At 36.6% G+C, this 27,685-nt stretch overlaps 1 protein-coding gene across 3 annotated transcripts in view; it reads right to left on the reverse strand.

Annotated features, from left to right (window-relative positions):
* LRRC7 (leucine rich repeat containing 7) overlaps window positions 1-27,685 on the reverse strand; it is a 302,077-nt gene that overhangs the window by 160,882 nt on the left and 113,510 nt on the right. For all 3 annotated transcript variants that reach the window (XM_014788265.2, XM_087420219.1, XM_087420224.1), the window contains exon 6: window positions 15,230-15,293. In XM_014788265.2, the coding sequence (XP_014643751.1) occupies window positions 15,230-15,293 (64 nt within the window). The remainder of the gene's footprint in view (window positions 1-15,229; window positions 15,294-27,685) is intronic.

Consider the following 27,685-nt stretch of genomic DNA (forward strand, 5'->3'; position numbering starts at 1 on the left):
CCTAACAGAGATATACTGAACATTTCCCCCAACAGGACAATACACATTCTTCTCAAGCACACATGGAACACTCTCTGGCATCAACCACATGTTAGGTTACAAAACAAGTTTTAGCAAACTTAAGAAGACTGAAATAACACCAAGCATATTTTCTAACTACACGGATGGAAACTACAAGTTAATAGCAGAAGAAAAACTAGGAAATTCACAAATATGTGGAAATTAAATGACACACTCCTAAACCAATAACAAATAAAGAGACTGACTCAGTAATTAAAAACCTCCCAACAAATAAAAGTCCAGGACCAGATGGTTACACTGTTTAATTCTACCAAACATTTATAGAAAAATTAAAGCCAATTCTTTTCAAGCCCTCCAAAAAATTAAAGAGGAGGGAACACTTCCAAACTCATTTTATGAGGCCAGCACTACCCTGATACCAAAATCAGGCAAAGAAAGTACAAGAAAAGAAAACTACAGGCCACTGTCCCTAAAGAACATAGATGGAAAAAAATCCTCAACAAATGCTAGCAAATGGAATTCAACAACACATTAAAAGGATCATACACCGTGACCATGTGGAATTTATCCTGAGGATGCAAGGATGTTTCAGTATATGAAAGTCCATCAATGTGATATACCATTTTAACAGAATGGAAGATAAAATAACAAGTCGTCTCAACAGACGCAGAAAAAGCATGACAAAATTCAATACCCTTTCATGACAAAAACACTCAACTTACTAAGGATGAAAGGAAAATACCTCAACATAATAAAGGCCATATATAAAAAGCCCACAGCTAACATCATACTCAATGGTGAAAAACCGAAAGCTTTTTCCTCTAAGATCAGGATCAAGGCAAGTATGCCCACTCTCACGACTTCTATTCAACATAGTACTGGAAGTCCTAGCCAGAGCAATTAGACAAGAAAAAGGTATAAAAGGCATCCAAATCAGAAAGGAAGAAGTAAAATTATCTCTGTTTCTAGATGACATGATTTTATATGTAGAAAATTCTAAAAAATCCACCAAAAAATTGTTACAATTAATAAACAAATTTAGCAAACTTGTAGGATACAAAATCAACATTCAAAAGTATGTTGCATTTCTATACACTATCAATGAAATTTCTGAAAAGAAAATTGGGAAAATAATTCCATTTATGAGAGAATCAAAATGAATAAAATACTTAGATATAAACTTAACAAAGGTAGTGAAATACTTGTATACTGAAAACTACAGAACAGTGATGAAAGAGAGGCCAGCTTGGTGGCATAGCGGTTAAGTTTGTGCACTCCATTTTGGCAGCCCAGGGTTTGCGGGTTGGGATCTGGGGCATGGAATGACGCACTGCTTATCAAGCCATGCTGCGGTAGCGTCCCATAAAAGTAGAGGAAGATGGGTACAACCATCTATAGATAGCTTTGATATCCATGAACATGGGATGTCTTTCCATTTATTTATGTCTTCTTCAATTTCTTTCATCAATTTTTTGTGTGTGTGTGAGCAAGATTAGCCCTGACTAACATCTGCTGCCAATCCTCCTCTTTTTTGCTGAAGAAGATTGGCCTTGGGCTAACTTAGCATAATGTTTTCAAGCTTCGTCTATATTAATTCTTCATTCTTTTTTACTGCCAAATATTATTTCATTGTATGGATATACTACATCATGTTTATCCATTTATCAGTTAATGGATATTTGGATTTTTTCCACTTTTTGGCTATAATGAATATTCTGCTATGAGCGGTCATGTACAAGTTTTTGTGTGGACATATGCTTTAAATTCTCTTGGGTAGTGTAGTAGGGTGAATAATGGCTCCCCATAGATGTGCACATCCTAAGCCCCAGAACCTGTGAATATGTTACCTCACATGAAAAAGGAGACTTTACAGATATGATTAATTTAAGGATCTTGAGAAGCGAGGATTATCCTAGATTATCTGAGTGGCCCAATGTAATCACAAGTATTCTTATAAGAGGGAGACAGGAAGGTCACAGAAGGCAGAGAAGGAGATGTGATGACAGAAGCAGAGGTTGAAATGATGTAAGGAAGGGACCGTGAGCTAAAGAATGCAGGTGGCTTCTAGAAGCTGGAAAGGAGAGAGACTGGATACTTCTCTAGAGATTTCAGAAGGAACACAGCCCTGATGACACCTACAGAACTTTAAATAATAAATTTGTGTTGTGTTGTGTTATTTGTATGGTTTTAAGCCACTAAAGTTGTTGTAATTTGTTACAGTTCAACAATAGGAATTGTATTTTGGAACTTAAAAGTGGGTTACTGCTGTAACAGCTAAAAATGTAGAAGTTGCTGAAGTGGCTTTGGAATTGGGCAGTGGACAGAAGCTAGTAAAATTCTAGCTAAAAATTCGTGATAGAAAAAACCTAGATTGCCTTGAACATAGTGTTAGTAGAAATATGGAGGATAAAGACTCTTTGCTAAAGAGGACTCAGAATGAAGTGAAGAGCACGGTAAAGAAAATCTGTATCTCCTAAGAGACTATCTAAGTTGTCATAAAAACACTGTTGGTAGCAATATGGACATTAAAAGCACTACTAGTGAGGGCTCAGAAGGAAATGAGGAACATGTCAACATGGAAAATGGAGGAAAGGGGATCTTTGTTATATAGTAGCTGAAATGTGTCATACGACTATGTGGAAAGCAGAACTTGTAAAAGGTGAACTTGATATTTAGCTGAAGAGATTTTCAAGCAGAGTTTTGAAGGTGTGGCCTGGTTTCTGCTTGTTGATTATAGTAAAATGCAAGAAGAAAGAGATACATTGAGAGAACCGTTAAACAAAAAGAAACAAAAACCTTATTTGGGAAATTCTCATCCTATCCATATTGCAAAAGATGCTAAAATTGGAAAGTTAACTGCCAGGAAATGTGCTGTAGAGAGAAAATCAAGGATGTGTCTAGGCAACTTTTTGCTAGTGCTTTGTAAGGACTAAAAGTTCAGAGTATTCATTCATTCACATAGAGTGTATGTCTCTTATGGAACCTGTCACACATCTTAGAAGAAGCCAGGAATACAGATGAGATTATCCAGGGAAGATCTGTGGAGGAACCTCCTGTGCAATGGAGAAATCCTTAACATATACAGAGGAGACCCACTAACTCTTAAGACTGCCATATCAACAGAAACACTGCCAGTATGGACTGAAAGGGACAGAGAGAGGATAAAAGAAAGAAGACTGCCAGAATCCTAAAATTCTACAGGTAAGAAAGAGGTTGATAAATCTACTCAGCTGTAAAAACTTGCTTTCCTTCCTAGAAAAGGAAGGATGACTCAGAGGATGGAGCCACAGGCACAGAGCAATGAGTCCTGAGCCATAGACGTTATTCCCAGGCCTGGAAATCTAATGGAGTTTGCCTGGTTGGATTTTGAAATTGGTTCTGAGTGTAGACCCTTTTGTCCTTACATTTTTTTCCCTTTCTGTATGGGAATGTCTGTAACTGTTATCCTATGCCTATCGCAGAATTACTTTTTGGAAGCAGATTAACTGTTTTCACAGATCTACAGGGATTTTGCCCCAGGATGGATTATACCCAGAACCTTACCCATGCCTAATGTAGATGTTTTAGATGATGAAATTTGGGACTCTGAGCTGATGAGATTTTGTACTTGAGTTGATGTTGCAATGGGTGAGACTTTTGGAGAACTTGAGTTGGGGTGAGTGCATTTTCATAAGGGCCAGATATGAACCTTTGGGGGCAGAGACTGGACTGTGCTAGGCTGAATAATAGACTTCCAAAGATGTCAATGTTCTGATCCCCGGAACCTGTGAATATGTTACCTTACATGGTAAAAAAGAACTTGCAGATACAAATAATTTAAGGATCTTGAGACAGAGACATTATTCTGGGTTATCTGGGTGGTCCCAATGTAATCACAGAGGCCTTATAACAGGGAGGCAAGAAGGTCAGAGAAGGTAGAGAAAGAGATGTGATGATGGAAGTAGAGTCAGAGTAGGAGACGTAGTGACAGATACAGAGATTGAGGTGATGTGAGAAAGGGGCCACTAGCCAAAGAATGTAGGCAGCCTTTAGAAACTGGAAAAGGCAAGGAACAAATTCTTCCGTGAAGCTTCTAGAAGGAATAAAGCCTTGCTGACATCCTGATTTTAGGACTTCTGACTTCCAGAACAGTAAGATAATAAATTGGTATTGTTTTAAGCCATTAAGTTTGTGGTCATTTGTTACAGTTCAGCAATAGGAAAGGAATACAGGTCTGGAATGCTGGGTTAAAGTGAGATATTTTGACTATAACTATAATTTCTATCCTGACTTTCCCTATGTTGCAATTTCCCTCATGTCATGTGATGATGGAATGACCATAGGCATTCTGGGGAGCTGGATAAAATGAAGTTGCATGGGAATATCTTTAATTTAGGTTTAAAGGAATATATTTATATAGTTTGCAATCGTGTTTGTGTATAGTTAACTTGTTGCTAGCCATGTAGTGTAGAAACGGCTTCCATAAATACTCCTGCCCATTGTTTCAACTCCCCTGACCATCATGACATGAAAGTGAAGGGACAGAGGACGTAGTGGGCCATGAACATGTGCTTTGGGTTTTTACATACACCAGAAGTATGTAGGTGGAGGAGGAGAAACAAGACTTGAAATATATGGAACCAGAGGTTTCCCCAAATTTGACAACAATCCTAAAATTTTACAAGGCGTATCAACAAAAAATTGTAAAGCTGAAATGAATGTTGCTGAATGATCAGCAAGAAAAACCATGGTAGAGGAAAGACTGGATTATTTTTCCACTATCTCTATAGAAAATATTACAAAATATTTGTCATGTGGAAAGACTGTCAAAGAGTGTGAAGCCAAAATGCAAGGGAAAAAAGAACACTACAGATGTGTGTTATTATGTTATTTTCCTGGATTTAATGATGTTCATGGCATTTGTCAGCTTTTCAAAATTGTATTTTATTCATTTTAATTTAGAATTCATAGTTTCTTTTATCATCGTAACATTCACTTTTGTACTTAATTATGTATTCCTAATTTTGTATTATTTTTTGACAGAGGGTATCCCTAATTTATAAGTTCAGATCCTACTTCTGGCTATAACTTTAAAATTTACCCAGAAATCAACTCTTTCTTCCCACCTCCACTGCTGCTGCCCCAATCCAGCACACTATCATCTCTTGCCCATTTTATTGCAATAACTTCCTAATTGGTGTCTTTGACTCCACCTTGCCCCACTTTCCATCTAGCCTCACACAGCAGTCAAAGTGATCCTGGAAATGTGATTAATGTAACATACTGTAACCTGATGTAGTGTAATGTAAGGTAACCATGTAAGTCAGACCACAGGTTCTACTTGTTCAAAACCTTCCACAGGGCTTCCATTTTACTCTAAATAAAAGCCAAGACCCTTAAAAAATGTCTTACAGGATTCTACCTTTCCCTGTGCTACCCCCAGAAATTAATTTATCACCTACTCTTCTCATTTCTTCTACTCGAGCATTCCAGTCTTCTTGCTGTCCACATGTCAGGCTTGCTCTCACCTCAAGTGTTTGTACTCCCTGTTCTCTCTGTTTAGAACAATCGTCCACCCGGGTATTTGCATGGTTCATTCCTTCGCCTTCTTTAGGGTTTTACTAAGATGTCACCTCCACACACACACACACACTCTCTCTCTCTTCATCCCCTTTTCTATGTATTTCTCCTTAATATTTTCACTGTCTTTCAGTGTTGGTTTGTTGTGAAACCTTTGATTTATTAATCAAATAAATTTTTTCTATTAATTCAATTTCAGGTAATACATCCATTTCAGCATGTAAGTGAGGAAGACATAAGTTTGAATTTGATTACTTTAAATACAGTTTTTGTTAGTTTTTGGGTGATTCACATCCCTATTCACAACTCAAGAATATTCTCTTGGATTCACTCCATGATTGCATAATACTCCAATTTTCTTTGTAAAGTCTTGATTATAAATTTATACTCTTATTTAACATAGTTTACCCTGTTTCAATCAGGGAGCATTTCTTTTTTATTTAATTTCTCTGGTAGAAACAATTGACAGAATCACCAGGGCACTTGATTACATTGAGATATATGCCATTCTTAGAAAAATCCATTTATGGAAAGGCAAACAGAGCTAATTAATTTCATTCATGGTGCCCAGGCATGATATTGCAGTAATGAGAAACGGCAATGAGGGAAAACTGCTTCCTTTGAAAACAGAGGCAAAAATGACTTATTGCCAGAAAAGGGAAAGTTTGAAAGCATAAAATGAGTTTTTTTATTTCTGTATGTGACACTGGGGATCGCTTATAAAAGCCCTAGGTCAACAGATGTCGCATTTTTAAAAGTGGGCACCCCCATTTGATCCTCCTATGAAAAAAAGCCTCCACAATTATTTTCAATCAGAAAATACATTTTAATTGAATGATTCATCAAGGGTTCCTTTCAAATTCCAGTTAGTGGAAATACAGTTTTATTTATTTATTGGTTACAGTTCCAAATTTTGTACTTTCAAGTCTCCTGGAGAAACTCATTTGGAAGTATGTCTCAAAGTGAATTGAAATTTGATTCGTCAAAGGATAACTAGTTATAGAAGGAATGCTTTTCAGATAAATTAAAATATCTCCTCCACCTCTATTGTTTAGTTTGAATTAAAAATTTTTCAATTTCAATTTTGATTCTGATGATGAGAACTGACTGAACTGTTCACTTTTAAAATCAAACGCTTCATTCATTCATTCAAAAGCATTTATCAAGTGCCATTTGGGAGCCTGGTACTCTGCTCAGTGCAGAGAAAACTTTCTGTAGAAAATGATGCCAAAATTGAGTAGGCAAAAAGAAACATTTGTTTTATTTTAAATGTTTAAGCTGTTGCCTTCCAGCTGCTGGCCCACTTTTCTATATTCCACTTTGTAATTCTGAGGTTAACAGCACTTCATTTTTGACAGGAGGCTCCCATTCAGGCACTGGCAGTTGGGTGTACTGGAGAGAGACTGGGAGACTAGAGGAGAAAGGGACTGGCTCCTTCTGTTTACTTCCTGGTCATTTTAGCATCTCAACAGCAACAGTTCTCCCTGCAGTGACACTAACTATCAGCAATGGTGGCTGTTTTCAGTTTGTAGTTTTCCACACAACTAGCACCAGCCTTATCACGTCCCCTCAAATATACCAGCATCAGCTGGCTGGTGCTCCTGTTCAGCGCTCTGAGTCCCAGCTTTAAGTTTTCATAATTCCTTACACTGCCGTCTTCCATTTGTTCCCTACTCTGCATCCTGGAGTTGTTCCTTCTGCGATCCTCCAGTGTCTCCTTTGTGCCCTTTCAGTTTTCTATTACATGATTAACCTTTCTTTATATTAAACTTTCTATGTTAAATAACAGGTAGTTCCCACCTCCTGACTGGACCTTGACTGATACAGAAATTGATGTGCCTCCAAAAATTTTTGAAATTAGTTTCATTTCTCAAGTTCCTCTTGATATACTAATAACCTCTGGCAATGTCTGTGATATAGATAGATAGATAGATAGATAGATAGATGATAGATAGATAGATAGATAGATAGATAGATAGATAGATAAACAATCTACGGACTCAGTAGTTTTACAAACGTAGGAAATAGAAGAGTTAATAATTAGGATGTTTCAAATACTTTCCCTCAAAACGGGCTGGCCAGTTATATGATGACAAGTTGTAGTTTATTTTGTTCTTTTTCATAAGCTTTACTTGAAGAATAATTGACAAAATTTGATTAGTAGGTGTGGCAAACCTACACAGTAATTACTTACAAAGGAAATTACCAGATATGTAAATACAGTGCTTGCCTCAGGTATACATGCATCTTAGGTAATTAAAAATGAGCACACCTTGGGTGAACCAGGTGGTGAAACTATTGGCTGCTATGCTTTTAGTAGAATGAGTTTAGTCTAATTCTAATCAATTTAAATTACAAGTTAAAACAGCATAAGTGTTCAACTATTTCAAATTTCTGTGAAATCACATTCGTATTATTTATATGGCCCAAACAGGTATTCTATGTAACTATTGGAATTTTTTTCTCAGTTATATCGCTGAGTGTCTCCATTCTTTATTTATCTACTTGAAATTTTTGTTTGACTCTGAAATAAAGTGAAAAAAGTCAACAGAAAAAAATTCAGTTTGAATATTGAGATTAGAAATTCTTATTTATTGTGACCTGTAGCCTTACGACGCATTTAAAATGGTGATTTATAGGGTACAGAATATTTTTTAAGCTTTTCTATAAAGAGGTTTTATAGAGTGTAAATCTTCTAATATAGTCCATAGATGGCTGAATTTTTGAAATCTTTTTATAAAGACTGCTTGACACACAGTTTCAAATATAAGATAGTTATTATGATACTACTCATTTCCTGATGAAGTCTTTGAACTTCTAAGCTCAATCCATCTTTGCATTGTGTTTAAGAAATCAAATGTTTTTTATCACATGAAATCATTTTTTTTACTCTAAATATTTTTGTTGCTGTCATTTAGGTGATTTGTTTTTTAAAATACATGTTCATGTTCTTTTCTTTAATCCAGAATTTAAGTGGCCTGTAATTTAGAAATATTTCTGTCAGTAACTGCCACATTAAATAGTTCAAAGAACTGAAATATTCTTAAAATGACCTTAACATCATGTCTCAAATTCTGAAGAATGAATACCAGATAATTTTAGGTAGAGAGGCAGAAAGACTTTCTTTAAGGATATGAAATAAATATTTTAAAATTATACCTTATCTGATTACTTTTCCAGAAAAAACTTACAAAATAATTAAAATAGCATTTTAAAATCACTTATGATCTCATACTCATATTCACATTTAATGCAAATTCCAGCAGGAGAGACAGAATATATAGACAAAAGGTTACATTTGGCGAGATAAGTTCTGATAATTTTCCAAAAGTGATGAAAAACATGAACCTGCAGATAGAGGAGGTACACAAGAATAATGTATACAAATCTTACGCATTAGCATAGATTTCAAAGAATCCCAGGCAGGACTGAACTGAATACAGTTTATATAGAAGGCTATGATAATCATGTTGAATCTATTTTAGAGATGCAAAGGTGGTTTTACATTAGAAACTCTAGATAAGTCACAGCATTCACAGATTAAAGGAGAAAAAATGTTATCATCTCAATTAATGCAGAAAAAGCATTTTATAGAGTTTGGCATCTCTTCATGATATATCCTCTGAGAAATAGGAAGGTATGTTCTAAACCTAGTAAAGAGTATCTATTCGAAACTAATAGTAAAGAACATTCTTAATGACAAAACTTGAAACGCATTCCCATTAAATTCAGGAATCAGAGAATGACATTTGCTTCTATTCAACTATTCACAGACTGTTTGATTAGCTACACAGAAATCCCTAAAGAATCTATAGACAGATTATTCATATTATTAAGAGAGTTTAGCAGGTAGCTAGACATAAGTAAAAAAACAAGTCAAACGAATCACTGTACACCTGCAACAAAACAGCTGAGGACTACAATTTTTGAAAAAGTACATTTATAACTACAACAAAAAGATAAGATACTTAGGAGTAAACTAACTAAAAATGCATAAAACCTTTATTGAAGAAAATTATAAAACTTCACTGAAAGATATTAAAATGGACAAGTAAATGGAGATATGTCATGTTGATGCATAAAAAGATTCAATACCATAAGAATATCAATTTTCTATTGTCAATTCAATCAGAATTGATTTACAGAATCAATGCATTTCTAATCAAATTCTAACAATCTTTTTTTCTTTATGAGGAACTTGATAAACTTATTCCAAAATTCCCATGAAGAGTACATGTCCAGGTGCCTCAGTTGAAGAGACTTGTCGTATGAGACAGCAAAGTTTACTGTTTGTGCTAATGAAGACAGTGTGGTTTTGGTTCCCAGATAGTAAAACGACCAATGGGGAAAGTAACATATGAATGTATGGAAATCATATTTTATTAAGAGGTGGCCCTAATATTCAGGTGAAAAGGAAGGACTGTTTCACAAATTGTTGCTTGGAAAACTGAGTATCTGTTAAGAAAAGAATAATATATACAATATAAAATAAGTCCAGATAGAAATAAACTTGACTATGAATAATGAAACCTTCAAACTTTTAGAAGAAAACATATGAAAAGATCTGTTGGACTTTGAGGGGAAAGAATTTTTTCAGCAAGAGACAAAATGTGTTGGACATAAAAAATTATACATTTTATTATATTACAATTAAGAACTTCTGTTCGTCAAAAGACACTATGAAGAAAGTAAAAAGACTCTGCAGAGATTGGGAGGAGATATCTGTAGTATATGTAGCCAACAAAAGATTAGTATCTAGAATATGTAAAGGATCCCTGTAAATCCACAAGAAAAAGACAACCAATAGGAAAATAGGCAAAAATACGTAAACAGGTATTTCACAGAACAGGAAACAAAGTTCGCCAAAAACATATGGAAAAATTGTCAATCACATTAGAAATCAGGGATATGCAAATTAAGATCATTATGAGATGCCATTTTACAGCCTATAGTATACTGGCAAAAATAAGTCTGACAACGTCAAGTGTAGATGAAGATGCGAAGCATGGAAACTCTTACATATAGCTGGTGAATGAGTATTACTATGTTGGGAAAAAACATTATTTTTCGAGGTGAATATGTGCACAACTTATGGCCAGGAAATTCTGCTTCTAAATATATGCCTTAGATAAACTCTTGCACATGTGCATGTATAGGAATATTCATAGCAGCAATGCAATAAAAAACTAGACGAAAATGATTGTCCATGAAAAAAATAAAGGGTAAATAAGTTGTGGTATAGTCATATTTTTAGAAAGCTTGAGAACAAGCAAAGTGAAACAGCATAATGTTTAGAGATACAAACAAACGTAGGAAATGTTAAACAAAATTCAGGACTCCAGTTACCTCTGGGAATGAGGCAGAATTAGGTAAGAGCCCACAGGGAGCTGGGCGGGACGGGCAGTGTTCTAGTTCATAAGAATATGGTGGCGTGTTCACAGGGATACATTTTGTTATGCTTTGACTTAAACATATACTACATCTATTATTTTATATATTTCAAATTTGATATAATAAAATATCAAGCCTCTTTAATTTTATTTTCTCTTAAATTCAAGTTTTAATTCACTATTGACTTTGCAGCTATTACTTAGTCTTCCTAATTCAGCTGCAGGAAGCTTATAACTTATAAATGTCTGTAAAGAATCTAATTATTTGAATTTGATAATCATGCATTAATACAAAATAGAATGCACACTATAATTCTAATTTGGTAAATAGAAATATCTCTATATAGACAGAAATAACCAGTTTATAGTATGTCATAGTTACAGTAAAATTTCAAATTTTGCTTGCCTCCTTTGAATTTCTGAACTCTAAACCACACAGACTACTCCGTCTGCTGTTAGCCTCCTCTGGGCTGGGCAATGTTCTCTTTCTGGCTTGCAGAAAAGCCTTCTTATTTTGCTTCTCTTATGACTGGGTCTTTTGATGAAGGTTCCCATTAGCAGAGGTGTTGGGGGCTCTGAGGGACACTTTCCTTTATACCACAGTCCTCTTTTCCAGGGCAGGAATGGGTGGAGGGAGGGAGTGAGGGAGCTGGAAGCTGGGGCTAGATCCAGAGGATGGTCAGCTATGGCCTCACACTGTTTCTGGATCCACCCATCCCATCTCCCCTGGGCTCTGCTGCTCAATCTGCTTGATTCTCCAGTATTCTCACTCATGGTGATTTGCTTTTGGGGGCTCCATTATTTATTTCCTCCACCAGTTCAGGACCAACGTGGACTTTCAGTTCATTGGTTAGGTCTCTATATACTTGAAATATATACCTACCACACAGCTTCTAGGCCCCGTGACAATCACCAAATCTGTTTCAGTGTCCCTCACCATTCCAGGATGTTGGGCCATTCCTGATTATTCTGTGACGGTTAGAAGGCTGTTCCACCCAGAGTATATGGAGCATCCAACTCCACACATCAACCTAATAGTATCCCATCTCTGACCTGGCCCCAAATAATATTCATTTGACCTCATAATAAGAAAATCAGAGAGGAGAAAGACTCTATCAAAAAATGTTAACAATAGTTACATAAGGGGGTGAGATCATGGATGACTTTTATTGTCATCCATGACACACTTCTTTTAACTTTTTAAATTTTTTTAAATGAACAATTCTTAATTTTATATTGACAAAAAAAAGCCATGAAAGAAACAATTTTTAAAAAAGTTTTAAGAATCTATTATGGTCCCATAACTTTGCCCAGCATCTTCTGGTGGTTACTGCTATTAGAAACATAAGATAATTCCTTTTGTTTAGAATTTTTCATTATCACCAAGACATCAGCAAGTAGACGTGTCTACTTCAAACCTTATTTGGGATATTTACATTGTTTCTCAAGCAAGTAAACTTCCGTTCTCTTGATTAGCCTTTCACATTCTAAGATATTTTTTTCCTTATTGTCATCTCTCCACATCTGCCTCTATACCATGTCACACAAAAGGAATCATCTAACAGTAACCACCTAGGTGTCAATATCTAGCTACAGAATGGAATTTAATCCTGTGCCCCCCATATGACATTGTTTCTACAGGCCTCTTGTCAGAGCAGATTCTCTTATTTTCTTATTAAAAGTTGTTACTGTCAGAGAAACAAGAGCTAGTCCCACACATATGACTAATGAAAGCCAGACATTTGATTAAAAGCAAACAACATCAGAAATGTGAAGTTCCATAATTATGCTACCCCTCTCCACCTTATTAAATAACTGAGTATTATCAAATATGGTATTCTAGGATAAATGCAAAAAAAAAAAAAAATAAAGAGACTTATTTTGTGATTAGCATGGAATACTGCGAGTTCAAAAGTAAAAAGTGTTTCTGCTGAGATGATAATTTCTTAGATACTATAAAGCATAAGTTAAAATATATGTATTTTAAATTTATTTTCATTAAATCTATTTTAAAAAAAATACATATACCCTATTTATCATTGTTGATCCAAATATTTATAGTAAAATATTGATTCAAAAACTATCCATATAACAGGTTTGCAAAATGATATACCTGACAGAACTTAAATTCATTGAATTATGAAATTCTCTCAAAAAGCCTATGAGATAGATGGCATTGATACCCTTATTTTATTGAAGAGGAAGTTGAGGATAGAAAGTGAGCTACAGACCCAAAATACCCAGCCAGCCAGTGATGGAGTTGAGAGTCAAACCTCAGCTCTCTGAATCCGCTGTCCATGTTCTAGGCCAAGCTCCATCTTTTCGTGGAAGACGGGCAGATCCTAGCTTCTTAAGAACTAATTTTAAAACAACAAGTATAAACTAGTTTTGCCACTGTGATTCACCACCCTTACCAATCTCTCTACCTACATTAATAAGTATCTCCTTCAAAAACAGCAGAGGTTCATTAGACCATGCACTAGGCCCTCTTGCCCTAACATCTGCATTGAGGCGGCCTTGCCAGCTGCCCTATAACAAGGTTGGCTGCATCCAAAGCAGAGCCAACTCAGCAGTGTGATGCAGCAGGCAGAGCGAGGCTCTGAAGCTCGTTGGTACCGCATGTCTCTCAGTTTGCATATCATGCGGACTCTCAAAGTCTGTAGACTGGTTATGGGGCCACTGTTGGGGTTATGGCTGGTGAGGGTCCTTACAACAGAAACCAGGGATGGACTGCCCGGTGTGGTACTGGAGGGAAGACGGGGCAGAGCCTCATGCGTGTATATGAATGATAGCTGCATGATGGCAATGCCAGCAGGAGGAGATGGCCAGCATCCAGGAAGTACTGCCTGAGCCCGAAGAACGGACTACAGGTTCAGAACCACAGATGGAACACAGGAGCCAGTATCAGCTGCAGACGTCAGCCCAGAGGCGGGCATGTGCTGCCAGCAAGCTTCTGAAAACCAGCCTGAGGCCAGGGAGTCCCTTTCCCTCCCGTCAGAAGGGCATGTAGCCTCCTTTGCACATATGCAAATTCCATTTTAAGGAGAGAAACAGGGGAAGATGAAAGGTTACATGAGAGACAGGGAATTTTTATGTAAGAAAGATGAACACAGCCTAAAGGGACCACGTAACTTTTTAAATCAAATTAAACTTTTAATCAGAGGAGAATAAAAATCAGTTTTTACCCTTGATAAACAACTTATAGAGGCTGGGATAATGACCAGATTAGTTATGGTCAAAGTAAAACAAGTTAATTTGCTGTGCACATTCAAGACTTAGTGTGAATGACACCCTGTCACCCGTGTACACTGGTGTTTCCTGAGAATCACTTTTTTCTAGGCCCTGTACATGCATTATCTCATTTAATTCTCACACAAGCCCTGTAACAGAGGAATCATTATAATCTCCATTTTATAGAAAAGGAAAATGAGGCTTAGAGAGGTTAAGTAATTAAGTAATCACAGAGCTAGCAACACAGCTAAGAGAGAAAAGCTGATTACCTACTTAAACGTTTTAATTTAAAAATAGTTAAAATACATTTTAGAGGAATTGGATTTTTGAAATTTGAAGATGTTCAAGTGGAAGACTTCTGAATAAAGAAAGCTGAGTCTGCTTGTAAAGGAGTATTTGCTTCCTAATTTGCATTTGAGATTTTGGTCTTCAGGCAAATTTTAAAGAAAACTTAAGCCTGAAAGGAGCAGTCAGAATTCTGCCAGTTGTGCTGGCAGTGAGGTCGGAACATGAGTTCACTTAAAAGCCACTTTCAGTCCAATTAGGAACAAAAGGCCCTGGGCCACTCCTCTCAGGCTACGCCACCGAGCAGCTTTCAAGGCAGAAGTCTTCAAGGTACGGACTCTGAGTTAATCAAGTCTTGGTTTAATTCCTATTCAACCACATAAAAGCTAAGTGAGTCGGTGACCACTTTGAGCTTGTTTCCATAAAGTTACCATGGCAACATGTCAAATCAGGATTAACTGAGATAACATGTAACATTGAACATGGTGCCTGCCACGTAGGTGGTGCTCAAAACTATCAATTGGCCTCTGCCTATCCCTTTTATTTATTGAATCCTAATATTATTTAGTTCTCTGTGGCTTACTATATAGCCAATCACTTTAATTTCCAAATTTTATTTTGTTTTTATATTTAGCAAATGCAAATGCGCACTTGATGATGTACTACCTGGGGTTATAAAGACAGAACAAAAGAAATAATCTCTTGCAGTGTAATTATCAAGTTTAGAAAATGCATTCGCTTACCAGCTCACTGAATTCATTATTGCCTAGGTCAAGTCTCTCCAACTGGGCCAGTTTGTGCATTGACCTATAACAGATGGAGAAAAATACTATTGTGAGGCAGTGCATGACACATTGCTCCAAAAGACATTCCACCCACTCCTCTGTCAGATTTACCAGGGTGTGTAGTGCACAGAAATGGGGGTATTTTTCAGCGAGAAGTAAACTGCAAATATTCAGTAATGTGTGCACACTGCCACCTGAACACCTTTGGTAGCTTAACACGTTGCCAAATGCCAGTCTATGGTTGGAGGACAAGACTGGCTGCTTAACAAAAACCTGGGAATCTTGTTAAATATCTACATTACTATGAGATACAGGGTCTGGCCTCAACATCCATATTTTTAAGAATCACTACAGGTTTGGGAACCAATGGATGAACCCAATTCTTAGTAAAGCATACTAAAATCACAATATGGTCCCAGTGTCATCATCAATCTTGTCATTTTCTACTTCCCTAAATGAACTTCTCTTATAGACAAACTGTTGTACTCACTGTCTCCTAAACATATTGGCTTGAATGCTGCTCTAGCTCTGAACAGTTGTAAAACCTTGGGCAAGAGTTGGTGCCAAAGGAAGAGGTACCCTAGCCCATCCCATATGCAATCTGCATTTATCAAGCCATTCTTAAAATATAACATACAACATAAGAAAAGACAGAGTTTCAAGTTTTTCATTTCCCCACTAACCAGAATGCTGTCCTTAAGTTCTGACTATACAGAAATTTTGGAGGCATCATTGATTCAAATCTTTGAAATTTTGGTTCCTTCATCTTTAAAATGGATGTAGTAATTATCTTATAGGGCTTTTATGTGCAGTAAATGAAATACTACTGCAATCCAGACACTGTCAGGCAGTCAGAAATGCAAAAACATATGTACTCTTTCTTCACTCAGCAGCTGTTATTGAAAGATTACCAGACAATCTTCTGGGGTTGGGACATAGCACTGAACAAAAGAGACAAAAATTCCTGCGCAAAAGGACTTTACATTCCAGTAGGGAGAAGAATTACAATAAATAAAATAATTAAGTAAAATAAAATAATATACTAGATGGTTATAAGTACTATGGAGAAAACTTAAGCAGAGGAGGAAGTTAGGAAGAATTCCTATTACAAGACTGCAATTTTTAAAAGGGTGATCAGGTAAGGCATTACCGAAAAGATGAAATTTGAGCCCAGGCTTAAAGGAAATGAAACAGCATGCTAGTGCATAGATTCTAAAGCAGCGACTCCACGCTTGAAGACATCCTAGGTGACCAGTGTGGCTGAAGCAGAGCGAGGGAGAGGGGAGGTAAGGAGATGACAATAGGGAGTTAGGAAATATGGGTCTTACAGTCCAATGTAGAGACTGAGGCTTTGATTCTGAGTAAGATGGAGGGTCATTGAAAGGTTTTGATGAAGGGTGCGACTGAAGTGACTTGTTTTAAGAGGCTATCTGTGATTTCACGCTTGTAAATAGACTGAGGAGAACAAAAGTGGAAGCTGAGTGATCAAGTAGAAGGTCAATGGAATAAGGCAAATGAGAGGTGACAGTGGTTTGGACCACGGTGGTGGCAGTGGAGGTAGTGAGAAGTGGTTGAACTCCGGATATATTTAAGATTAGAGTCAAATGTTTTGTTGCTGAAATGGCTGTGGGGAGTAAGAGAAAGTAGAGTCAAATGTGACGAAAAGTGTGTTTTGGTTTGAGCAACTACAAGGATGAAGTTGCCACTGACTGATGGAGAAGACAGGGTGGGACAGGATCTGGGGTCGATCTGAGGTTTGGTTTTAAATGTTCTCACCCCCACCATCCCCCAAGAAGATAAATACATGGGGTGATGGATGTGTTAATTGACTAGATGGGAAGGAGCCTTTCACAATGTATACATATATCAAATCATCACAATGTACATTTTAAATATCTTACAATTTTATTGGTCAATTATACCTCATAAGGTTGAAAAAAAAAAGAAATATTAAGTTTGAAGTTTCTACTTTAAGGCCAACTAGAAATGTCAAGTAGGCAGTTATATACACAAGTCTGGAGTTCATGGAAGAAGTCCAGGCAAGAGAGATAACTTGAGCATGGTCAGCTAAGAGATGGCATCAAGTCTTGAGAGTATGAGATCACCAAGGGAATGAGTGTAGATGAAAGATAACAGATCTAAGAGGACAAGAGGATAAGCCAACAAAGAAGACAGAGAAGTGACTAGGGACACAGGTGAAAAACCAGAAGAGTGTAAAGTCCTGGAAGCCAGGTAAAGAAGGTGTTTCAAGGTGGAGGAAATGACAAATTGTGACAAAAACTGCTGACAGATCTGAGAACTGACCGCTTGATTTAACAACCTGGAGATTAGTGGTGACGTTGAGAAGATCAGTTTTCTGTTTTAAGCCTATGTTAAAGCTCTTTTTTCCATTCAATATGCCTTTACTCATACATCTCTCAATACTATTTATTAAATAACACAAATATATTGATTTCTCTATATCTCTCAAGTTTTAGGGTTATCAAGATGAAAGGCTTTGTTCTTATTACCAAGTAGCTCACAATCTTGAGACAAATAGCTAAGACAAGAAACAACTTTTACCCAGTAGAGTAAATGCCATAGAAAATATATGTGTAGTTTTCTAAGAGCACAGAGGAGACATACTTTTTCAGCCTTGAGGAGTGGGAGTGAAAAACAGAAGGTGGTTTGGAGCAGTTGACCAGGCTACAGAATTAGAAGAGATGGACTTTTGGGGAGGAAATGTCAAACGGGTGAGTTGAAAGAGATCATGGTCCATTCAAGGAACTACAGATTAGTATGAATAGTAAGAAATAATAAGAAATAATAAGAAATAAGAAAAACAGTAAGAAATAAGAAATAACATGTAGGCAAGGGCCGCCGGATCATCCATGTCAAGCCAAGGAGTTTGAGTTTGAAGGTAATGGAACCTTTAAGATTTAGATAGGAAAAATATGTCAGATTTGTATTTTAGGAAGCTCACTTTGGCAGCTTGGAATGGTGTAGGAAATGGGCGGAGGGTGTGCTAGCAAAGAGGCCAAAGAAAAGACTCTCCTGAAATTGATGTGGGATATAATTGGGGCCAGAAATAAGACAATGGCAGTATGGATAATATGGTGGGAAATACGAGAGATGCATTGGTGAAGACATAACTTGCTAATGATGATGACTGATTGGATGTGGGAGGGAAAGGAAAGGAAAGTATTAAAGATAGTTTCTGGACTGAGTAGCAGGGTAGGAATACTGGAATGGAATAAATCTAAGGTTGAGATAGGTTGGAGGTAGTGAATTCTATTTTAAATACTATAGTGATTTTGAGGTGAATGAGAAAGACCTATATTAGGGAAAAACGTGTGTGTGTGTGTGTGCACGCGCCTGGAGCTCAGGTAAAAGGTCTTTACTGGACATAAAGATTTGAAAAATAAATAAGTGATGTTTCTTGTCTAGTCCACCTAAAAATTCTCTCTCCTTTTAAACTCACATACCATTTCACTTCTTTCCATGATTTACTCGGCATTCACCACTTACTTTCATGAATTTTTCATATGCATATGCCTCCTTTCCCCACCTAGATCTTAAAATATGTTTCCGGATGCCAGAAGGGTGTGTGTGGGACCACCACAGTCCAAAGATCGTTGTGAAACCTTGGCAAGCATTGTACGGAGAACATCTGCCTCACCTCTTCCCAAATATATACCACTGAATAGATGCCTTTAGGAAAGGGGTGTCAGTGGCTGGGCCCCATGAAGAGAGAATTAGATTTTCTTCTGAGCCTGGGAATACTGAAGAGTGGCAGATTCTCTCAAACTTTGTTCCTAGAGCACATGCCCAACAAACAATGAATCCCCCAAATTAGCTTTGGGAACCAAGGTGAAGGACCAAATGACCAAACATGGTAAGTGAATGAGAAATGACCACAGGAGTAGCAGAGCCACCTGCATTTGACTTGACCATGTAGCCTCAGGCAAAAAAATATTATAGTGAGAACCATCATGAACTGAAGATCAGAGCCTTTCCACAATTTCTTGATTCTATGAACTCTGCAGTTCTCACTGATCCCCAAGGAGGGTATCACATAAACCTGAAATAGATTTTTTTTTCTAGCCATAAAGGTTGAGGACCAAGACAAAATTAATTTTATTAAACAAAGAAATGAATGATATCTTATGCTTGAGTGTCCTAAAGCAAAGTTTATTAGTTATGGGATTTATCTTTTTTTTTGGCTAACTATTAGTGACTTCTTAAATCATCCTTTGTGTGGTAGGGTTTCCAGACTCCCTAAACACCCTGATCATCTTCATCAATGCTTCTCTTCCAAACAGTGCCAGATCAAAATCTGGCATCTATGTTTTTGCAAATAAAGCTTTATTGGACCACAGTCACACCCATTTGTTAACATATTACCTATGGCTGTTTTGCACTGCAATGGCAGAATTGAGTAATTAGACAGAGACCATATGGACCACAGAACCTGAAACATTTCCTATCTCTGAGGCCCATGTGGCACTCAGAATGGAGCATTATTTTTTAGATGTGGGCAGACCAAGGCAATGTATTAAAAAAACTATTATTTCTTATATTTCTATTTTTGTAGTTTAACTGATTCCTTTTGTGGGGGAATAGGTAGCCTCTATGTCACACCAAACCTTTTTCTTTTCTCATCCTAGTCTTAGGCTACTGCTTTTGAAATCTTTGCTTCATAAATTTATACCTAAAAACTATTTTAAATTTATAACATAGCTTCCTACCATTCCTTTGCCATTGTTTTTAATGGGCAACATTTTTCCTTTTGCTTTTTCTGGAACAACCAAAAAAGGGCTTTCCCATGAGGTTTTCTAAACTACTTCCTGAAGCTTTTTTGAGTACCGTTACTCAAAATATCTTTTCTTCTATTTTAATTTTATCTCATTTTACTTTTATGATCCTAGTTTCCATCAACGTTTAATTACTATATCAAAGTTTCATTCCATCATTACATTTTTACTTCCGTGTTTGAAGTTGTGTTGCCGATATGATTTCTTACATATCTTTAAGTTATTACATTCTTATTTCTGTTTTTTGAGTATGTCATTTAATATTATATCTTACGTTTCACATCTTTCAAGTTGACTGTCTTTCCCACAGGATTTTAGACAGCCTGGAATGCCCCAATTGCTTTTCTTGTTCATATGCTAGTTGCTAAACTATAATCGTTCTGTCAAATTGTCCAAAAAAAGTTTCTTTTAGATGAACGTATGTAAGAGGCTTTTAATTTCATCAGGATACAACTGAGTAAGACTTTGTCAGAAAAACAAAATAGAATTCACAATATTTTTATGTTGGTAGTGTTCTTTGTGAGCATTCATTCATTCACTTACTTTGCTTCTTATGGCAGGCATCATGTGGGCATTGGAGCTATAGAAATTTCTGGGAAGCAGGGTTTCTCAATTTTGGCACTCTTGACATTTTGGACTGGTTAATTCTTTGATCTACTGGCCAACTGAGTACATTGTAGGCTGTTTAGCACATCCTCCACAGTCTCTACTCAGAAAGACTTATTTTCTAAATGGGAATGACTTTTAAATGAATAACTACTTCACAGGGTGATAAGTGCTAGGATTAAAGTATGCATAGATTGCCATAGGAGCTCAGAAGAAGGAACAAGTAACAGTTCAGTAATTATGGAAAACTTTAAGAAGAGGTGACATTTGAGCTGGGTTTTGGAGAACCTCGCAAATGAATCACATATATTTGCACTTGTGAAAAGAAACAGTGAAAATACTAAAAGAGTACATCTGAAGCTGAGGTTTTTCTGAGATTGTAGCTTAAATCCATAATACTAACATGTATTCTCAAAGGATGTGAAAGTGAAGAAACTTTAAAAATTCCCATAAGAACTTATTGCGGGAAACCCTATTGTCCTACCCTCATGGCTGGAGAAGGGGACTTCTGGGATGCAGCTATCTTGTGCACTGTAGGATGTTCGTCAGCATCCAAGGCCTCTATCCACAGAATATCAGTAGCCCCTTCCACAGTTTTCACAACCAAAATGTCTCCAGACATTGTCAAACATCTCCTGGGTTGGAGTTGGTGGCAAAATTGCCTCTAGTTGAGATCTACTGTGCTAGAGGAATACGCCAGGCCTTTATCTCCTCTCTTTACTGACTAGTAGGAGGCTGAGCATCTTATTTCCATTTGTTTACCTCCTCACTCTATTAGGTGGGTTTCCACGTGGCCTGTCCTTATGCAATTCAAGCCAGCCTGCTTGAGGGATAAACTCATTTGACTCTGCTCCTTACTCTTTAAAGTGAGCACATGTGGGTCTGAGGCCCTTCTCTCCGTCCCTACATGGGAATCCAACTGGTGTGATTCCCCTTACAAATGGCTGGCCCTGAAGATATGATCACCACCACAGGTCAGGGAGCAGATATCAGGACTTGGTCACAAGTTTGGGCCACATTCTTCACCAGTAATGCTGACAATTTGGTCTTCATCTTGCTGATTATTTAGATTCATTTGTAAGTTCACCTAGTTATCTGAAGGAGCAAGTTGGTTATATTTGAAATTGGTTATGTTTAATGATGTTTACCAAACTAGGGTCATATTATATACGTAAAAATTGTAGAAATGTGTCAAATTTCTATGATTGTTACTTTTATCATTGCTGTTTCTCCTGCCTGTCATGTTCTTCCCATAAATCTTCTCATACCTGGCCCCCTTTCCTCAGCTCAGCTCATATGTTTCCTCCTCATATCCCCACTGCCCAAAATAAAGTCTTCTTCCCATCTACACTTCACATAGTACTGTTTTATTCTCTTCTTAACACTGACCACTGAAATATTTAATGCAATATTTTTATTTATTTATTTTACTTAATTAAATATTTAATTCTGAAAATTAAAATATTTTTATTTGTTTGCTTGCTAATTATTTCTCCCCTGCTAGATTGAGGCTTCATGAGAGCAAGTAACTTGTCAATCTTACAAATAGCTTCTCAATCAGTGTTTGTTTAAGGAAGATATTCATATGTGCATGAATGGATGATTCTTTACCAATGAGAAATTTGAATTCTATAATATTTACAAAGACAAACTGCTCAATTTTTATCAGGCATCTACAATTAAATTAACAGTTGCCAAGGAGGCAGCTACAATTAATTAACAGTTGTCAAGGAGATATCCTGATAGGCCTGTTTTAATGAATACTGTAATGAACACATATTAGCTCACTTCCTGTGGACTATGCATGATGATAAAGGCAGATAAGGCTGAGGCTCACAGTCCCTGGGTATCTAAATCTTGTGTTAAGTTGACTTCCTGACATTTCCTATGATAGCTTTTTAAAAAATTAAAATAATAAAAGAAATACTAGGTGAAACATTCATGTAAATTTTTCACTTCTTTAAATATCTGAAATATAGCAACAAAACTATGAATGTAGAGTCATTTAGGGCATATTCAGAATACCTGGGTCTGAATCCTGATTCTACCACTCACTAGCTGTTTGACTTTAAAGAACATCTTTGCACCTCAGTTTTTCCATCTGTAATACAGGGATAATAATAAGAATTCTTACATCATAGGGTTATTTTGATGATTAAAATATAGGTAAAACACATAAATGGTGCCTGACACATGGTAAGTGCTCTGTAAGTGTTAGCTATTAAAATACTTAGAGAAGGATTTCAGAGTTGGAAATAACTTAAGAGGTTATCTGTCAGAGTTTCCTAAAACTTTCCTAAGGACTTACAGGTGTTGCATGATTTAAAAAAAATTTCAGATGGCCAGTACCTTTTGGCAAATCTTGCTTAAAATATGTTAAATAGGTTTCTTATTGGCAGGACTTCTCAGATAAAATATACGACGGTTCATTGTGATTCTCTAACAGATGGAAATAGTTTAGACTATTTCCTGTTTATATGACCAAAAACATTTTTCTTTTCTTCCTTACAGGACATTTCTTAGACTAGGAGAACACTTTGAAGAACTTTTTGCAGATGAGGAAATGGACTTCTTGTCCATCCGAATCCATGAAAGCATGGACATACCTAGTCCATGCAAACACAGGCCTCGGTGTAGCTAAGTATCCTATTATGAGTCTTTAAATATATCAGATCATGCTCATTTGTCTGCTTGAAAATCTGACCTGTCAGGCTCTGCACTTCAGCCCCCAATATTCACTTCAGGCTCTGCTTGCATTTATGATTGCTTTGGACATGGTTCCCTGGCTTGACTTGCATGTTCCCCTTAAAGACCATGCTGATTTTGCCTTATGCACTGCAACCTCAGTGAAGGGAAATGCTCACTTGTTACTAGAGGAGAATTGGTGACTTGCTCAAGGTTAGACAGAAAGTTAGTGACAGAGCTGACACAGGATCATCTTTTTTCCCGACACTGGCCAGTCATCTAGATCTGGCCTGAATTGTTTGGCTTGACCATTGTTTAAATATGAATGCATTTATGAAAAGTATATGCTCTACAGCTCACTCTAGACTGTGCCAGGGGTCAGCACGCTTTCCATAAAGGGATAGACAGGAAGTGTTTAGGGCTCTGTGGTCCATATGGTCTCTGTCTCAACAACTCAGTTCTGCCATTGTAGTCCAAAAGTAGCCATAGAGGATATGCTAACAAATAGACATGGCTGTGTTCCAATAAAGCTTTATTTACAAAAACAGGGATGACAGATTTGGACCATAAGCCATAGTTTTCCAATCCCTGGTCTACATCAGTCCTTAAAATCTTAATCTATGGGTTTATGATATAAGCCTGGCCCCTAAGAATATTTAAGTTTTCAAACCCTTGAATATAGATATGACAGATAAATTAAGGACTGAGAATATTTATTATTAGATGATTGCCACTAGATAACTATTCATATTTATGTACTATCTGAAATTCTCATTTATTAGGGTACATGTTACTGGAATCCAGGGATAATTGTTCTTAATACTGTCATTTGATTGTATTTACGAAAATTAAGTCCTTACTAGCATGCTATTACTTTACAGTATTTATCCAACTGCAAATCTGGAAAAAGTTTCCAGTTGGAGCAATGATGGAAAATAATGCAATATCTTGGTGCATCTATCACTTTGATAAAATTTTACGATCTATGATTTTCTTTTTATCAGATTCAGAAGTTTTATCCATTTAAATGTACAATTACCTCTAAAACCACACAAAGTTGGCAGGACTATTGCTTCTCCATAAATTCCCAAGGCAGTAACTTGGGTTTGCTGACTCTTGCAGGATTCTGCAAATTTTTGGCATGGACTTATGCATTCCAGCTTTTAACTTGTCTTTCAAATGTGCTCAAACACTCTCTCTAATTAGTGCTATTCACGGCACAAGGAGAGGAAAACTCCTCTCAGGCGTTACTGTCTGATGTTTCTCTCTTATTGAAACTTAGGGAAAGAACAAACTATTTTTTCACTTTGCTTAATCTGTGTCCTATGTTTAATGGATATTTGCATTCATAATTTAGACCTACCAATTTTACCACATTATCAAGTTTTTCCCTTGTTCATAAAATTTCTTTAAATGAATCTTTTATTATCAATTTTTTGAAATAAATCATTCATTACAGCACAGGTACTAAAGACTAGAAGACCCAGGAATTGACATTCTTTAAAAATGCAACAACTGGCATAGCTCATTTTGATGAAACATAAACTTATTACCTTTAAAAACCAGGAAAAATTAAAAATCTAGTGTCCACCGACAGATATAATTTCTATGACGAAATGTTTTATATAAAAATTCTCCCTTGGTTATTACTGTACATTAAACCAACGTCACAGCTATGATATTTACGTACTCTCCATTGTTTCAATTCAATCTCCCCTAAGAAGAAGAACAACAAAAAGCTAACCTGGCTTCCTGGGATCTTCCAGAAGGACATGTAACCAAACAAAACACCTATTATTTTGTCAAAAAATATTTGGAAGACAATTTTTTTTTTTTGTGTGAGGAAGATCAGCCCTGAGCTAACATCCATGCTAATCCTCCTCCTTTTGCCAAGGAAGACCGGCTCTGAGCTAACATCTATTGCCAATCCTCCTCCTTTTGTTTCCCCAAAGTCCCAGCAGATAGACACACGTCACAGTTGCACATCCTTCCAGTTGCTGTATGTGGGACGTGGCCTCAGCATGGCCCAAGAAGCGATGCATCAGTGCCCGCCCGGGGTCCCAACCGGGGCCGCCAGTAGCGGAGCGAGCGCACTCAACCGCTAAGCCACGGCCCGCGTGGGAAGACAATTTTTAGACCAGTTTGTTAATGCATCTCAATTAAGACGTTCCTCCTCGCAGTAATTAAATTGTTTAAATTTATTATATAAACATTTAAAATATATAATTTGCATCAAGCTGTCACATATTTTGAGTATTAGGAAATATTTTTTCCTTTTAAATATTCAACATTTAAAAATTTAAGCTGATTTTGTCACGTCTTACTGGAAAAATTTTCTTTCCTATAATTACTTATCTCTAATATTTAATGCACAACATGAAAAAAAGATTCCGTGTGAAGAAATAAACTCACAACTAACCTTTCAAGAATACCTTTAGTTTATATAGTAAGATATGCTTGTTCAATGACATAGATTAAAGTGTAAAGTTGAACCTTAAGAACAGCGACTGGCCATAAGACAAATTCTGCTCTACTGCTTCTAATGAAAGGTCTAATTAGATTAAGGAGAAGCCTGAATTTCATTCTTCTCTAGTCTTCTTGGGTTTAAAACTAGAACCAATCATTCATTCACTCTATACATGAATTTCCCACTGGCCAAAAATTATTGTGCATTCCCAACTCACAACAATGCAGCAAAGATATAATAATACTTTGAAGGCTTTTTGAGCTCTTTGTCGGGGAAAAGGTGCCATTTAAGCAGGAACTATGATGCTAATCTCTGCGGACGGCTACACTGCCAAAACGGCAGTTCCTAGCTTGCACTGCAGCAGCCCAATCAAAAGGTTATAAGAAACATAATCAGCCATGAAGATGCTCATTTTCACTAGAATATATTGCAACTTACATTATATCCTCATAAAGAGATTTTGAATGCTACTGAAAAAATACTTAGGCCGAGTTAAGCCATTTTAAAACTCTTGTCGATAACTGAGCAGGGAACAACAATAACAACAGGTTCCTTTTCTTAGAGACTCTTTTAACACACACACTCACACACACACACAGGCTCATTATTTCCTGGCTATCCTTTACACAAAAACTTAGTACTTGTTACACTAGGCTCTCTAAATATTAATTTATGTACTTTTGCGTAGATTTGGCCTTAGATCATTGATACTCTAACTGGTGTATAATACAGACGCAACTCTGTGACTAAGATATCAGTTAATTTGCACTTTAGAGGATACAGGCCTTTGAAGTAATCTACCAAGGTAGCCATGGCTGGTTTCCCAGGCAACTGTCACTTCCTTCCCATTCCTGCTTGCCAGCAGTATCTGCCCTGCATCAGAGACTAGAAACGCCGGAGAGTCACTAGGAAACCTCCTTTGCAGCCAGAACATGAGCATATGACTCAGTTCTGGCCTCTGGAACAGGAAGAAGAATGTGTTGGAGGAGATTCTGAGAAAGAGTTTCTTCCTTGATTTGAAAGAGGGAGGGAGGCATGAGAACTTATTTCCATGTCCTCCTTTCTTCCTCTTTTTCCCATGGTTGGGTGAGAATGTGATGTCTGGAGTTGCGGCAGACACTGTGCAGTCATGAGGTAACAAGTCCAAAGATGAAAGCCAGCATGCTGGACATAGCAGTAGAGAAAAATGGAAAAAACCCAGGCTTTTGATAAAATCATTAGGCTATTGAAGCAACTCTGGAACTGCTTACCTTGAGACCTCGTCATGCGCAACAACATACCTTCTATTTAAAAAGTTACTTTTACTCGGAATTCTCCTTCTTATAGTCGAAAGCATACTTCCTAAAACACTCATTCTACTGAGCTATTGGGTACTTATAAGAGTGTTACATGGTTTGTTGGTGGCAGAGCTGAAGCAAAAATAGAGGTGTTTTAAGTCCCCAAAGAGTCTGATACACCACACGTTGAGTTTTAGTAAATTTTAGGCGAAAAATATAAAAGGAATAAAAAACAAATAATTTTAACACTTTCGTTGTTGACTAGAAAAAATTTTTTGACAATACTAAGCTAAAAAAACTAATATCTTACTACTTAATTAAATTAAGTACATGGGTGCTTTTGGGATCATAAATGATAAAGTACATTTTAAATAATTTAAAAAGAAATAGAAAATATATAGGAAAGTATCTGTATAGTTTTATATGTTAATCATGAGGTTAAAAAATGCATTTCTATAAATCAAATAGAGTTCAGAATATTGTTTATGTTTTTTCCTTCCCACATTTGGCTTTCCAATTTTCTAGCTTTCCACTTTGACAATTTCGTTTTCATAAATTATTCTGTGGATTTGGGTATGATTTCTGA

The sequence above is a fragment of the Ceratotherium simum genome, chromosome 2, assembly GCF_057802395.1.
Source record: "Ceratotherium simum simum isolate JZ-2026a chromosome 2, ASM5780239v1, whole genome shotgun sequence".
Lineage (NCBI taxonomy): Eukaryota > Metazoa > Chordata > Mammalia > Perissodactyla > Rhinocerotidae > Ceratotherium > Ceratotherium simum.